This window comes from Geotrypetes seraphini, chromosome 2 (assembly GCF_902459505.1).
Source record: "Geotrypetes seraphini chromosome 2, aGeoSer1.1, whole genome shotgun sequence".
Taxonomy (NCBI): Eukaryota; Metazoa; Chordata; class Amphibia; order Gymnophiona; family Dermophiidae; genus Geotrypetes; species Geotrypetes seraphini.
The window spans coordinates 81,106,456-81,123,616 of NC_047085.1; the positions used below are offsets into that span (position 1 = coordinate 81,106,456).

The window sequence follows — 17,161 nt, forward strand, 5'->3', positions numbered from 1 at the left end:
CGGCATGGTCATGGCGGCCGTTTCCCCCCCACCCGACGTCCGGTTCTTCCCCTCTGGCCTCCCCGCACCATTTAGAGTAGCGAAGCAGCCTGCAGCAAGATCGCGATGTCAGCGATCTTGCGCTGCTTTGTGCTGTTTCCTCCGATGCGGTCCCGCCCCCCCTCCTCTGACATCAGAGGAGGGGAGCGGGTCCGTGGCGGAGGGCAGCACAAGATCGCTGACATCGCGATCTTGCTGCAGGCTGCTTCGCTACTCTAAATGGTGCGGGGAGGCCAAAGGGGAAGAATCGGACGTCGGTGGGGGGTGGCAGCAGGTGGTCCTTCGGGGTGGGGCGGGCAGGCAGGCCTTCAGGGGGAGATGCAGGGGGGGCAAGCGGTCCTTCGGGGTGGGGCGGGCAGGCAGGCCTTCAGGGGGAGATGTAGGCTTTAAAGGGGGGGACAAGCCTTCATGGGGGGAGACAGGCTTTCGGGGGGACAGGCCTTCGGGGGGGTGCAGGCCTTCAAGGGGGAGACATGCATTCATGTGGGGGGACAGGCCTTCAAGGGGGGGTACAGGCAAGCAGGCCTTCAAGGGGGGGACAGGCCTACAAGGGGGGGGACAGGCCTTCAAGGGGGAGACAGGCCTTCAGGGGTGAGATGCAGACCTTTAAGGGGGGGACAGGCCTTTGGGGGGGACCCTGGTTTAGAAGTACACGGAGGGAAGGGGGTGTTCAAAGAGACGTGCATATGCCAAACTTTGGGGGGGGGAAGAAATAATGGGTCTGAAATTAGAGGAGAGGGAGATAGATAATGGACCATGGGATTTAGGGAGGGAAGGAACAGAAAGGGAGAGAAATTGGACACAAGGGATGGTGTGGAGGAGGGATAGAGATACTGGATAGGAGGGTAATTGGGAAAAGAAAGGGAGAGATGGTGGACCCTGGGGTGGTGGGGAAGGAGGGAGAGATGCCGGATGAAAGGGTAATTAAGAAAAGGTGGATCTGTGGAGGGAGATGAAAAAAAGGAAAGATACCAGACTTCCTGGGGAGGGAAGGGAAGGGAAATGGAAAGGGAGGACAGAGATGGCAGATGGATGGTTAGCATGCAGAAAGAAGAAAGAAGAAGACCCTAGCAAGCAAGTTATCAGAAGAAAACCAGAGCCTTGGACCAACAAGATTTGAAAAATAACCAGACAACAAAAGGTAGAAAAATTAATTTTATTTTCTGTTTTGTGATTACAATATGTCAGATTTGAAATGTATATCCTGCCAGAGCTGGTGTTAGACCGCAAACGTGAGCTAGGATTTAACAGAGAGAGGAAAAGTCCTTTTTGTTTCTTTATTTTATTTACACCACAGCGCCAGTGTGGTTAGGAGAAGCCAAAGGGGGTGAAAAAGCTATAAAACCCACCAGGATTTTTGAAAAAAAATCACCCAACTGGGCAGGAAAATCGAATCGAAAAACCAATTAAATAGGCTGAATCGAATCAAAATATATATCCACCTCAGCCTGCGTGAAATCCTCTAAACTTTCTCTTACTTGCACATGGGGCACCAATTCAGTCTCATACATCACCTGATCCCCCTCCGCTGCGGGTGTCCCATCCACATTCAATATCACACCATCCCTATTCCATACCGGGATTCTTTGTCCATCCCCTCCTCTTTTATCCTGCCTATCTGGTCCATAAGTGGTCTGATGTTTTCGTCTAGTTACTGGTTTTACCGATGGGTTACTTACACCAACGGGGGGACCTATTTCTGGATCAGGACACCGAGGTCCTCCTGGACAATCGTCCCAATCCCATCCATCATCCGAGTCAGTACTATCCCAAACATCCCCATCTCACTTACTAGGGTCCCAATTTACTGTAGCGGCCGCAATATGTTTCTGCACCTTTATCCTATTTACTTGACCGCGCCTTTTCTTATATTTTGTGGCAGCAATATAAACTGCAGATTCCTCAGCTATCTTTTGATAGTGATCTAACTTATCTCTTAAAAGCTTACCACTACATTCTGCAACCGCATGTGCACTATACGGTATGCAGAAGTTAACACCCAGCTCCTTCGAGCCAGAGCAACTACATCACCCGATTTATCGGGGCATTTTTTTTCTAAAGCTTGTACAAGATCAAGTGGTTCTGCCCTTCCCAGAACCTTTTCCCATGACTCTGCTAATCCATGATTATTGGCTAGTTCTTGTGCTATCAAATTATACGGTGCCTTGGTCCAGCCGGGCACCTCTATAGGTTTTTTTGAGGATTTCTCTTTTTTCTTGAACATTCCTGTATCACAAGAGCGTTCAAGTTTTCTTTCGAGAAATCCTGCCGACTACGCCAATTAATATATTACTATTTAAAAGGGGTTTTCAAAAAAAAAAAAAAACCCTTCAGGGACTTTTCCACTGCTGACGAGCTGTGTGATGACATATTGAATAAGCCTCCTGATCGCGGTCCCCCGACGGAGTGATGATGCAATAACCGGTAACGTATTGATTCAAACTCTGTACTTAATTAATGATTATGGCTAAGAATACTTTATTTATGTAATAAAACTTAATTTGTATACTATTTCGAACTCCTGGTATTCTTCCCAGTGAGGAAAAGTGACTGAAGGGTTTTTTTTTTGAAAACCCCTTTTAAATAGTAATACAAAACAGGAAGGCCCGAAGCAAGTAAAAGCATGCTGGCAAAAAAAAAAAAAAAAGGCAGGCGTCAAACAAAATTTTCGGTGGCGAGTTAGCCCGGGAAGCAGCATCGGCGGCAGCAGCAGCAGGATTAGCTGGGCGGTCATCTAAATCAGCCGGGCGCAGCGCCCGGCTGTAAGGCCCTGGGGAGAACACTGGTTAAAATATGTGCTTTATAAGAAAATATAATAATGTGTTTTATAAAGTTTATAGCATTGCTGGCCTATCCGGAGAGGTGTTCCTAGTGGTGGTGGTGGCAGCATGTCAGTGTGTTGAGAGGAAGAGGTGGTCTGGGAAATTCTGCTGAGTAAACTCCGAGCCCATTTCCACCCCCCAGTTAGTCCACTCCACTCAACTGGTTCACACACTGAGTGGGTCTTTGGGTGTTGTTTTGGGATCTCTTCCAGTGGTTTATCAGTATCTCCTTCTAGTCCAAGGAAGTAAACTTTGTTATCCTTAGCATTGACCTACAGAATATGTTTGTAACAGCGCTGCTTGTGTGGCATTAGGCTATGTAGTGATCGAAAGAAAAAAACAGACCTTTGCACATTTTTGCACTATATGGTGGGTGTATGAGGAGATTCACATTTCCTGCACAGCTAAGTCCGTGTGAAGTTACCTTGTGCTGTATTTGACATCTAGCAAGGTCTCTTTTCTGAAGGAAAGATCTAAACTTAAAAATGAAGTGGCCAGAAGTTATGGTAAAAGCAGATAGTGTAGCTGATTTTAAGAAAGATTTGGACAAATTCCTGGAGGAAAAGTCCATAATCTGTTATTAAGACATGGGGGGGGGGGGTGTCTGCTTGCCCTGGATCGGTAGCATGGAATGTTGCTACTCTTTGGGTTTTGACCAGGTATTAGTGATCAGGATTGGCTACCATGAGAATGGGCTACTGGGCATGATGGACCATTGGTCTGACCCAGTTAGGCTATTCTTATGTTATGTTCTCATCTATAAGGGCCTTTGTTTTCACTTCTTATTTTAATGTATTTTTTTTCTGGGAACTTATCAGTGTTTTTTATAATGGGAAAAAAAATAGAAGAGAATTAATGTGTGTGGGATGAGGGGGTAACTAATTTCTTCAACTAAATAATTCAACCCACCTCAACCAGACATAGGAGAACTCACGCACCATTCACACACCCTCTAATCAAAAACGTCAAAAGAAAAAAACTTTTGACAACCTCCTAGCCATTCGAGCTGCAACACTCGACCCCCAACTCTACAACCTATTGACCTCGACCACAGACTACAAAACCTTCAAAAAGAAATAAAAACCCTTCTATTCAAAAAACACATAAAACTGAACTAACACAATCAGAACTGTCCCAATCATCACCTGCAACTACTCCATATGTACTTCTGATGTCATGACAATTCAGACATAATTTATGTTATGTTATGTTTGGAATAAAAGAAAATTTTCACTGCCTGTTTCTATTCTGACCATTTATTCCGTTTCATGGTCATTACAAAAAATATTTTTTTACATGGGGGGTGTCAAAAAATGATGGGCCCCGGGTGCCACATACCCTAGGTACGCCACTGAAACACTGTTTTGTTTTAAACCCTAACAGAGACTCTAAAGCAGTGGTTCCCACACTTTTTTGGCTTGCAAGAAAATGACTTTAAAATATGCAATGTCACCTCAGTAACAACTATACAAAAATAGACAAATATACCCCCTTCCCTATTACTTAACCTCGATACCGGTTTTTAGCGCAGGGAGCTGCGCTGAATGCCCCACACTGCTCCCGATACTCATAGGCTCCCTACGCTAAAAACCACTATTGCGTTTTAGTAAAAGAGGGCCATAGTGCAAAATATAGACAGCAGTTATAAATTCTCAAAACGGACACATTTTGATCACTTAATTGAAAATAAAATCATTTTTCTACCTTTGTTGTCTGCTGGTTTCATGAGTCTCAGGTTGCACTTTCTTCTGACTGTGCATCCAATGTTTCTTCCCTTCTATCTGGATGAGACAGGGACAGCAGGGATGGAGATAGATCCTGACAGGGACAAATTTGCCCCCATACCATTCTCTAAATCACTGCTACCAACTGCTACAGAAGGAATCTTATAATGCTGGGTCATGCTATTTCATATAAACGTTTTACAGAGTTAATGCAAATGACAGAAGATTCCATACCAGGAAAATACCTATTCATGAGCAGAGACCAGCCTAATTCTATTTGAGATTTGTAACAATTACAGCTAGAAAGATTATGAGGATTGACCTGGCAAATGATGAATGTAGGAACAAAAACTGAAATTATGATAGTCAATTTTATCAATCATGAGAAGTAAATTCACTGAAAAATAAGGAGCCAATTCAGCAATTTGAGAACTTGTTTGGCATGCTCAAATGATTTTGCACAAATGATGAGCCATGTTGCAGACTTTAAAAACAAACAAACAAAAAAAACCCACTTGCCACCTCTGGATTTGTTTTTAGTCTAAGTGAAAAGCTAGCTCTTCTGTCTCAATAACCCTTACCATAAAGGGACTTTGTATAAGAAGTCTCCCTCTTGTGAAATCCTCTTAAGGAGCTCACTATACGAAAAACTTCCCCAGGTTTATTTAAAGAACTAGTCAATGTGAGGCACTCTGATTTTGGCTCCTTAATCTTCAATTTCTAATTTCATAGGGTGTCTTAAAATTGTCCTCTTTGTGCCATTTGTTCCAACTTTTATTTTTTCTTTTCAGCATACAGAACTCCTTAAATAAACCACGCCATATTTTTTTCCAATTTCTTAGTATGGATATACTCGTACAGTGGGACAATTGTATGTAAAATTTGAGCTATGGTTGCCAACTGACTCCAGATTCAACCAAGATTGATTCCATAAGAGAAGCAAGACTTCAAGTCCTCTGCATGCAATGGAGTAAAACATGGACTGGATCACATTATATAATTTTACTTTGACATCTGCTGCCCCAGCAAAAGTGTAAAATGGCTCTTTTACCAAGGCTTCAGTTTATTTATTTATATTTCTTATATAAGAATATAAAAATAGCCTTACTGGGTCAGACCAATGGTCCGTCAAGTCCAGTAACCCATCCTCATAGTGGCTAATCCAGGTTAATAGTACCTGCCCAAAACCCAAAGAGTAGCAACATTCTATACTACCAATCCAGGACGAGCAGTGACTTCCCCATGTCTTTCTCAATAACAGACTATGGACTTTTCCTCCAGGAAATTGTCCAGACCTTTCTTAAAACCAATTACGCTATCTGCTCTTACCACAATCTCTGGCAATGCGTTCCAGAGCTTAACTATTCTCTGAGTGAAAACATATTTCCTCCTATTGGTTTTAAAAGTATTTCCTTGTACGCTCCTTGTACTTAGGATGATGTCATTAGAAATTAGTGTTTGCTGACACATAAGAATTATAGGACAGACTGAAGGTCCATTCACTAGTTGGCAAACACAACCCATCAGTCTAGACTTTTCTAGCAAGAGTCAAGGAAAGGAATTTATCATGTAATAACATAAGGATGCTGTTTTCTTTCTAGCAGCTAATATTCAAAGTTGCCTCTTACTGTTCATTTGTCTATCTCCAGCTTACCTAGCACAAGTTGCAGCCACACACAGGACTTGACTCATCCTCCTTTTGCGCATCCATCCATCCATCCCAATGACAGTCAAAACCCTGCTCAGATCTTTCCAAGAATTTTGAACTCCTGGAGAGTTATTCCATCTTAGCACAGTCAAATGTCACCTCTGTGTGCCTAATTAATTCTTTTCTTTATAGAGAACACCTATTTACAGATGGGCACCTTTGCTTTACCGCAGCCAAGGCTACTTTAGACTTGAAGTATAACCTTGCTTCCTGACTTAACTTTAGACTGTGCTATAGTGTTGACTAGTAATTCTAAGCAACCTTTGCAGTTTGGACTGTAGCCAAGACTTGAGCAATCTCTTCAGAATGTCTCAGATGTTTCATTTACTGAAAGGCACATGAGATACATTGCATTGGATCAAACCTTAACCTATGTACCTGTTTTTAGATTACAGATCTTTCATTACCCAACTATCTTGTGGCTTCTTCTATTGGACTGCTTCCTACACAGCTCCTAAATTCCTATTTGGGCACGACTTTACGGACTATGGAAGATGTCATTGAAGAACAAAGTTTTAGTGGCTATTTTATTTTTATCTTGCAGGTGAGTTTAGGCAGTATACAGCAACCTTGTATTTCCTTGCAAAATATAACTTTACATTAGAATGTGAATGCCTTTTACATTAATTTTGAAAATTTAACATTCTGAAGACAGTGCAATCCTCACTTTGAGAAATATATATTTTGCATTTAGTTAAATTGCTTGTTTTAACTAGCATCTTAAAACATCTTGTTCATGCAAGATTCCTGAAGCAATCAATTGAAAAGGATGAATAAAACTTCTTAGTAACAGGTGGATGAAGTGAATTAATAATCTGTTCTTTGTGTGACCTGCTGAGCGAAAATGTACCATAAAGGGGTTACAAATCACAGCGATAAAAGCTACATCATATATCCCTGTTTTGGTAGCTTTTTGCTCAGCAGGTCACATATAAATAGAACTAAAATTATGCTGCAGAAAGCATTAGAAAGAGTTGGAAATACTGAATACTCATTTTTCTCTTCACTCTCTGAACTGCAGATTCTACTTGTAGCATTTTGAATGCTTGTTCACTCCTATACGTATATGATGTACACTTCTCCCTTGGTATTCGCGGGGGTTAGGGGCAGAACCGGACCGCGAAGTATGAAAAATCGTGAATAACTTTGTGCCGGTTCTAACCCACCCCCGGACCTTACCTAATGGTCTCTGCCTCCGATCGCCGCCCTCCGTGCGTGTTGCGGGGGGCCAGTGCGGGTGCTTCAGTCTCCTCTTTCCCTGCTTTGGTGTTGGACCAGGGAAGCGAAGAGGTGGCGGCGGGAGGATGCAGGTAAGAGGTGCTTGCCGGGCGGGTAATAAAGGGCAGCGAACCAGAATCTGCGTCCCTGGAACATTACCTGGTGGTGTAGCATTGAAGCGGGGCAGGAGTGATCTTCCTATGCTCCTACCCTGTGCAGAGCCGTCATCAGAATGGCTGCCGGGAGTTCCTGTTGTAATCTCGAGACTACAACGGGAACTCCCGGCAGCCATTCTGATGACGGCTCTGCATGGGGCAGGAGCATAGGAAGCTTCTGCCCTGCTTCACCACTAGACCATCAGGTAAGGTTCCGAGGAGGCTTGGACGGCTTAAAAATAGCCAAAAAATGAAAATAGGTTTTTTGTTAAAAAAATCTCGAATAACCGAATTCGCGGATACTGAAACCACGCATTCGGAGGGAGAAGTGTATTTATATGTTTTGCTACTACCTTTCTTCCCAATTAGAAACAGAAAAGAATGAAGGCAGATAAAGACCATATGGCCTATCTAGACTGCCTATCCATGCCATCTACTATCCTCATACTTGTTCCAAGCTTTCTTGAATTCAGACACATTTTTGTCTCCACCACCTCCACTGGGAGGCAGTTTCACACATTCACCACCCTTTCCGTGAAAAAGTATTTTCTGAGGTTACTTCTGAGTCTATCCCTTTTCACCTTCATCAAATGTGCCCTCACTCCAGAATTTCCTTTCAATTGAAAGAGACTCACTTCATATCCATTTATACCATGTAGGTATTTAAACATATCTTTGTCGCACAAGAAAAATAATTTAATAACAAAAAATATATCAATACTAGCTGATGCCCCGGCGTTGCACGGGTATTTAATTATAGCAATAACACTGTAAATGGATTCAAATAAAGATACTTTATAGTGGTGAATGAAATTATTTTTTAACAGCTTTATAAAAAGTACAATATTCAAATTATAATGTGAAATATTTGACAAAATGAATACAATACAACTAACACAAAACTTGATTATAAACAACATTTTTAGTTTCACCTCCAGGAGCAAGAACATATAAATTCTTGGGTGAACCCACCCTTGAGCAAGCAACATAGAGTTGTCCATGGGAAAAACAGGGGGATCTTAAATCCACTCCACAGTATGTAATAGTCTGTCCCTGTGATTTGTTGATTATGATAGAGAATGCAAGTCTCACTGGAATTTGCAATCTCTTAAACTGAAAAGGAAGATCTGTTGGAATAAGTGGCATCCAAAAGTTCCAGTATTGATTTAAACAACTCAATATGTGGAAACTCAGGTTGAAAAGAAACTCCATGCAGTTGTTTCCCGGTTCAGAATGGAACCTGTGTTCCTAGTTCAGCATATGTGAGTACTCATGTAATGTAATAACATTATGAACTGAGGTGCATGAAGGAAACAGTTACAAACACAGTTAGAACATACAAACTCTATATGTATGGTGTCCGTGGTAGAATAGAAATGATGTCCCTAGTGGTTATAGTGTCATAGAAAGTGTTTTATAGTTGGAATTACTGTGAGAATGGCAGCTTTTTACATCCTTTCCAATGACATGAATGGATGAAATCTGATTTTCTGTTTGTAGCTCTGCCCACGTGTGCAGGTGGGCCGCGAGACCCCCAGAACATATCACCCCAGGTAGTGAGGGATCTGCATACCAAGTTGCGTTCAAATCGGTCAAGCCGTTTTTGAATTACTGTGAGAATGGCAGCTTTTTACATTTTTTCCATTGACATGAATGGGTGAAATCTGATTTTATGTTTGTAGCTCCGTCCACGTGTGCAGGTGGGCCGCGAGACCCCCAGAACATATCACCCCAGGTAGTGAGGGATAAGCATACCAAGTTTCGTTCAAATCGGTCAAGCCGTTTTTGATTTACTGTGAGAATGGCAGCTGTTTATATTTTTTCCATTGACATGAATGGGTGAAATCAGATTTTCTGTTTGTAGCTCCGCCCACGTATGCAGGTGGGCCGCGAGACCCCCAGAACATTTCACCCCAGGTAGTTGGAATTACTGTGAGAATGGCAGCTTTTTACATTTTTTCCATTGACATGAATGGGTGAAATCTGATTTTCTGTTTGTAGCTCCGCCCACGTGTGCAGGTGGGCCGCGAGACCCCCAGAACATATCACACCAGGTAGTGAGGGATCTACATACCAAGTATCGTTCAAATCGGTCAAGCCGTTTTTGAATTACTGTGAGAATGGCAGCTTTTTACATTTTTTCCATTGACATGAATGGGTGAAATCTGATGTTCTGTTTGTAGCTCCGCCCACGTGTGCAGGTGGGCCGCGAGACCCCCAGAACATATCACCCCAGGTAGTGAGGGATCTGCATACCAAGTTTCGTTCAAATCGGTCAAGCCGTTTTTGCGTGATCGCGGCACATACATACATACACACATACATACCTCCGATTTTATATATATATAGATTATTAGCCTAGTGGTGAAGATACCCACTGAAGAGCCTGCTATGACGGCCTCCACAGAAAGACCACTCGACTCTCTTTATGCTGGTTCAAATAATATGAATTTAATAATCAAATAGCAAGAGCTTACAGGAACAAATCACATAGCATACAGAGTAATAGAGCATACACCAGGCTGGCCAGACTGATGGAGAAGTTCTAAAGAGTTCTGAATCCTTGGTTCAAGGAGCTTTCTTTTATATGATTCTGACAGCTCTGGCCCACGTTGGTGCATGTTACATTTCACATTTTCATTGGTTAATCATATTCCTTATCTCATTTATTAATCTATGGATTGGCTAGTATAATGAGTGATACTGTGTGCCATGCCTTTTCTTATCTAATTCTATCCTAATTCCCAGTAAATGTCCTATTAATATACCAAGCTCCTCCTTCGAGCACCTGGGCCTAATGGTTTTTTAGCTCTATGGCTAGCTCTCTTATATTTTCACATCTCTTTTTTCTTGCGCAGCATCTGTCAGTATTGTCCTTCTTGTGAAACTTCCATCAGCTTATCCTGCCACTGTAGGGCTAAGATCTCTTTTTCACTAGAATTGTTTTTCTTTCCAGCTGTGCTCTCTGTTTGACCTTGCTTTCAAGAAAGCAGAAGTGCCTTTCAGCGCTGACAGTTTTTAGTCAGAGTGTCCATTTTGCTCTTCCAGCAACCATTTTAAGTTTTAGCTGTATTGGCCTGTTTCTGCTCTATTGGGGAATTCTCAAGGGTCTTTACCTGGGCTTTCCTACACAGGATTTCTCTTCCCTTCCTCACCACTGAAGCACATTTACTAATAGTGGAGAAAAAGCCTCAACTGCATTAAATGCTTTCATTATCAGATGGGAACCCAGTGGGTTAAGACAGAATTTGACTGGCTTATAACCCGCTGGGTTGCCATCTGATATTGAAAGCATTTTTTAATGCAGTTGAGGCTTTTCTCCACTATTAGTAAATGTGCTTCAGTGGGTATCTTCACCACTAGGCTAATAACATTGATATATTTTTTTGAGATTTAAACATCTCTATCATATCTTCCCTCTCCTGCCTTTCCTCCAAAGTATACATATTGAGATCCTTGTCCCCATATGATTTAGCAAAAATCACCGACTGTTTTAGTAGCCTTCTTCTGAACCAACTCCATTCTATTTCAAACTTTTTTGAAGGTGCAGTCTCCAGAATTGTCACAGTATTCTAAATGAGGTCTCGCCAGAGTCTTATACAGTGGCATCAGTACCTTCTTTTTCGTACTGGTCATTCCTCTCCCTATGCACCCAAGCCTTCTGCCTCAGAGATTTGGTATTTGAAATTGATGTTGGCCTCATTTTGCTATACAACAAAATGATGTGGATAGTATTCATATGTTAAATGTCAACAATGTAAAATGGTGCTGGCCAGCGTTGTTTTCAAGGGTAAATGATTGGAATGGATGCTTGGGAAACTTGGGAGGGGGGAGGGGGAGAATGGAAAGTGTGGCATGGGGTATGTTTGGTGCAGTGTAGGTGCTGGCTACTAGTATTTGAAAATTAATTTTTTTTTTGTTCATTGTTAAAATTTCCATCTAATGTGCAGACAGCTAGTTGATAATGTGCTTGTTCTGTTACATACAGAGTAATAATCAGCTAGTCAAAATTCGCTTTTATGCTGTTAACGCTAATTAGCATCATCACCAAAGCAGCCCTTCTAATATTTGCAAATGCAACTTTTATTCATTTTAAGGAGATTAGTCAGAAATGCCACCACCAGCCATATCTTACATGTAAATAGCTGTGTGTATCATTGTCGTCATAGAATCATCTGATCTGCCTTTTTAAATGATTTTTAATAAATATTAGTAATTTTTAATTATTTTTTAAGTCAAATTTTTAAGATTTTACTAAATGTTTGTGATGTTAGCTAAAATTACTTAATAGATAAAGAAAAGAATCACTTAGCTTAAAGCCGTTGATTTTTGGCTTGCAATTTTAGGCCCAGATTCTGTATAGGACGCCCGGAAAGGGCATCCTATACAGAATCAGGCCTACATTAACCCCGATTCTGTAACCAGCGTCCATGTTACAGAAGCCGGTTACAGAATCGGGTTAGAGTAGACATGGCTGCTACACTTATCGCGGCTGCCTGTCCAATTGCCGGCAGGAGGGTGCCCAACCCCTCCTGCCGGAACACCCCCACCCCAGCACTCCCGTTCACTGGCAGGAGGGTACCCCCTCTTATTTATTAAGAATGTTTGTTCATCAAATTATAAGTTATGAGCTTACAGAGTGGAAAAGTAACTGATTCCATCATATAACATACAGTATAAGATCCTACTACTGGTCTTCATGATTCGTGTTACTGAAACACCCCTCTGTCTTTAGACATCTAACCCCTTACTGCCCCTCACGGTCTCTCAGATATTCAGACCAAAACAGTCTTATTTTTCCCCTTTTCGTGAAATAATCTCAGATACTACCCACAGTGCCATATTCTCTGTTCAAGGACCTGAACTCTGGAACCTTCTCCCTACCCATCTGAGACTACAAATTCATAGATTACTCAAAAACTTTATTTTTCACTGATGCTTATACCTGATCCCTCTATTTCTGCTTTTTTAGCACATGACAGTTGGCAGAGCAAACTAACTGGATGCAGATGCCTTCCTGCCTGTTTTATTTCTCCCATCTTTTCTATCGGAGAGTGTAGTTCTACTCCTTTCCCCTCACGGTCATCTCTTGACTATCACACCCTCCCCCACTCTAGAATGTAAGCTGCTTAGATGTACTACTATGTTTCCCCAAAAATAAGACACTATCATATTAATTTTGGGCCCAAAAAAGGCACTAGGTCTTATTTTCAGGGATGCCTTATTTTTTTCATGTACAATGATCATCTCTCCCTTCCTCTTCTCCACCACAATACTTCGTATTTCATTTCTCTCCCCTACATGTGCAGCATCTTTCCTCCCCTCTCACCCATCCCCTTGTGCAGTATCTTTCTATCCCTTCCTTCCATCCCTTGCAGCTTCTATCCCTCCCATCCCCCAGTGTAGCATCTTTCTATTCCCTCACCACCACCGCTGTGCACCCCCTCACCCCCCACCCCCGCTGACCAATCTCTCCCTCCCATCCGAACCGCAAGACAGAAATGCATACTTTATAACAAACTGGCAGCGTCAGCAGCAATCTAGAAAGGCTGCTTCGCTGCCTGGGCCGTTCCTCTGCCGCATCACTGATGACATCATCAGCAATGTGGCAGAGGAATGGCCCAGGCCGCGAAGTAGCCTGTCTAGATTGCTGCTGCCACAGCCAGTTTGTTATAAGGTACAGTATTTCTTTTTGTCTCGCAGTTCAGATGGGAGGGAGAGATGGGTTGGCGGGGGAGGTGGAAGTGCTGCTGTTGCCGGCGACTAGGGCTTATTTTTGGGGGTAGGGCTTATATTAAGACCTACCCCAAAAATCATGCTAGAGCTTATTTTCGGGGAAACACGGTAGTACTATTGCTATTAATGTACCCTATGATAAGTGGGATAACAACTCCAAAATAAATTTAGAACTTGGAAGCTTGGAAACCTGTATTATATGCTTGGAGGATGGGGTTTGGAAATAACTGGAAGGGTCAGAATAAATGTCCAATGAGTGAGGTTCCATAAAAAGCATGATGGAAAAGGAGATTTCCTATTTGGCCTGCATTAAAATAAAGCAGTTGGAATTTATAGAGGTAAGATAGTATATAAAGTCGAAAAGAAGGGAAGTATGAATAAATGCTCTGAATGATATACCATATGTAGAGCAGTATTTGGCTGCTGTTTTAGAGAATACATAGTAACAATATACAGTACTTTGCCTTTTAAATGGCCCTTCACGTCCTATTCCCAAAACCCAAGTGGTGGGATCTAGAACATTTTTGGAAGATTGTACTGTGCTTGCCTCATAATACATTGTAAGATCACAGATATACTCTTATGAAAGTCCCAGATTTCTAGAACATTCTTTTGTGTGGCAAAGATTTGAAATGAGCCCAAATTGTTTTTCTGCTGTTTGATGGTATTAGCAAAATTATCAGGTTTCACTAAGGGAATTTCATTTTTTTTATTTTATATTTGCACTTATATGTAGTCCCTTGTGATAAAGCAGCTTGTGCTATCTTATAGACAAAATTAGTGTTTACTTGGCAGCCATTCTCCTTGGAACTGATAATTATGAAGTCCCTTGTGAATCTGCTAAAGTTTTCTTTCAAAGTAGTATTGCAAACTGTAAACCTTTTATATAATCTTTTTTTTTTTTTTTTTTGCAGTGACTTTAAAAATGCTAACTTACATTTTCTTTTTTTTTTTTCTGTAGATTATGATAAGTATAGGCCTGATGTTTTATGTTGTACATCGAGCTCAAGTTGAACTTAATGCAGCTATTATTGCTTGTGAAATGGAATTGAAGACATCCCTCATTAAAGACAACCAACCAGTCATCAATGGCTCAGCTTTCTGCAGCAAAAGGACATTAGCATTTTCTGGTGGTGGGATAAATATTGTATGACTCTAATTTACAGATTGAAAGATGTTTATATAGCTGTTTAGTTTTATTGCTGACATTTAAAACCAATAGAAAACTATGGTGGAAAGAAGGCCAAGAATCCTATAAGTTGAAGAAAAAGCCAAGATGAATGTAACTAAAAACATCTGACCCATATTAGAGCAGCTTCAAATCTCAGGAAAGTAGAAAAATCACAGTATGCAGCATATTAGCCCAAGGCCTGTCACGGGCATACCTTGTGTCAATGTTACCACCAGTGTTTTAGTGTTTGTTCTGCTGGACATGCCTCTCTAGCACAGTGCTGCCCAGTCTTTGTGCCTGTGCCCCCATGATTGCAGTGTGATCCCCCTGGAAGTGCAGAATAAGGATGTACCTATGGAGAGGCCAAGAGCCCCAAAGCAGGTTTTATGATCCTATTTGAGGTCACGACGCATAGTTTGGGAAGCTCTGTTTTAGCAGACAAAGCGGATGAAAAGATGAAGCAGAAGGAAAGTATACTCCTACTGCTTAAATTTAGATGTATTAGGAAAATCTTGGGATTTAGCAAAAAAATGCAGAAGGAAGGGAGGGACTCTTGCCTGCAAGATCTTATATGCTTTCCTCCATTGGCCCTGTCATTTTGTAATGCTTTTTGAAAATCTGATGGGATGCATCCTGAGGCCTAAATCTTTCAACTATAAGCTACACTGAAGACAATACAAACTACTTTTACAATGAAAGTCCTAGAACAAAAATTGTATCCAATATTGTAAATCCCAGATTGGCTAGAGACCTTTCTTTATCACATCCATTTCATTTTATAATGGGTACATTTTGTTTCTGTAAACATTAGTACTTTGGGAGATAGCTTGACAGATATTTCTTTTCATTAGCTTTCTTTAAAACTATGTTTAATTATATCCTGTTGAAAGTAGCGAGTAGATCAATTATGTATTATTGTGAATTTTGCTTTAATTATTTTGCAAGAAAGACAGGGCCTTATTCAGTAAAGATTTTTTTTTTCCATGGACACAACTTGGGGACAACCCTTTTAAGTAAATCTGAGCCTTAGTATGTTATTTTAACAGTTATATACAGTATATATATATTTTTTTTTTGGGGGGGGGGGGGAGGATTGCAAATTGACCTGAGGGTATTTTTGTAACTGAATGAAGTGTTGCAGAGCCATTCTCACAATTGCACACAAACTTGGATTTCCGACATTGTGTGATCAAAGTGCTCTTACTGCAACTTACTTTAATTTACACTGTGTAGTGTAGAGAGCAGCGTGTAGGGCATAAAACATAAACACAATGGGCTCCTTTTACTAAGCTGCACAAGCGGTTTTAGCGCGCGCGCTAGACGCTAACGCCTCCATAGAGCTGGCGTTAGTTTTCCCGTGTAGCTAATCTTCAGCGTGCACTAAAAACGCTACCGCAGCTTAGTAAAAGAGCCCAGTGTGTTGGCATAAATAACGCAGCTAACTGTTAAGATAAGGTAATTGAGAGAATTCACCCTTCAGTGGTCTTTTCTTGCAATCTTGCATTTTGTGTTTTCTCTCCCTTTTGTGTTTAAAAAGTGTTGCAGATTGCATGGAAGAACATATTTTGCACCATAAATTAAGTCGTTAGAGGATCCGAGTCATGATCTCTTCCTCCATGCTGAGGGATTAGCATCGCGAGTCAGATATCAAGGTGGCCTTTGACTTTTATGTCGTGCAAAGTAAGCTTTAAAATTAAACATTTCTATTTTTATGAGTATTCTTAAAGCATAGTAAATCCTGTTTAATCTATTAATTTTAAAGCCAAGATAATTAATGAAAGTATACATATATTTTCTATGTTAAAGTCGGGAATAAAAGGGCATCATTATTTTGTGAAACTCAGGATACACAAAATGTGACATTTGAATGGTGTCTGAGCTGTGTTATAATAAATGAGTATGAGATTATGCTTCTTAAAGTGTGGGATGCGTTTGGCATTCAGTGGTAACATTTGCCTGTGTAGATACACTAATATGTATGTATACAGAATATGTAGAGCCTGACATACAACACTTTCAAATAATGCATTTTTCCTTTTATAAATCATATATTCTTTTGAACTAGACTAGCATTTATAAAGTGCACAAGATCACAAATTTTGATCCAGTACCTGAGAGAGTTTTGCATTAATTTGTACCCTTAATATTTTGTCATTCTTGAAAGCCAAGGATTATTATTATTTTTTTTTTTTTTTTTTTTGCCTTCACCAATGGTACTTGCTAAAGTGGACTTCAGAATGTGAAATTAAAACTTGTCTAAAAGTCTTCTGTTAGAAACCAGCTTTATTTCGTTTGGGTTGTTTACTAATATTTGTATAGTAAAAATTGATTATAAAAAAATTGATTATAAAATCTGCCAAAGGCTTTGCTTTTTCTTTCTAATTTATTCTTTACATCTGACTACAGTTTGTGCTCAAAAGGAAAATATTTGTTCTCGAATTGTTCAGTTAATTGCCCAACCTATTATAATGCTTATTTTGGCTTTAATTGGGAAGGAGAAAACTAAAAAACTGGAACTGTGGATAAACTAATTATAACATATACCAGACATTTTTTGTTAAAGTACATTTATTGACATATTTTGTAAT

At 40.7% G+C, this 17,161-nt stretch overlaps 1 protein-coding gene across 1 annotated transcript in view; it reads left to right on the forward strand.

The window, feature by feature from the left end:
- Window positions 1–16,927, forward strand: part of TMEM64 (transmembrane protein 64) — a 56,544-nt gene extending 39,617 nt beyond the window's left edge. The window contains exons 2-3 of the mRNA XM_033933238.1: window positions 6,682–6,837; window positions 14,364–16,927. Of these exons, the coding sequence (XP_033789129.1) occupies window positions 6,682–6,837; window positions 14,364–14,555 (348 nt within the window). The 3' untranslated portion in view covers window positions 14,556–16,927. The remainder of the gene's footprint in view (window positions 1–6,681; window positions 6,838–14,363) is intronic.
- Window positions 16,928–17,161: the final 234 nt, after the last annotated feature.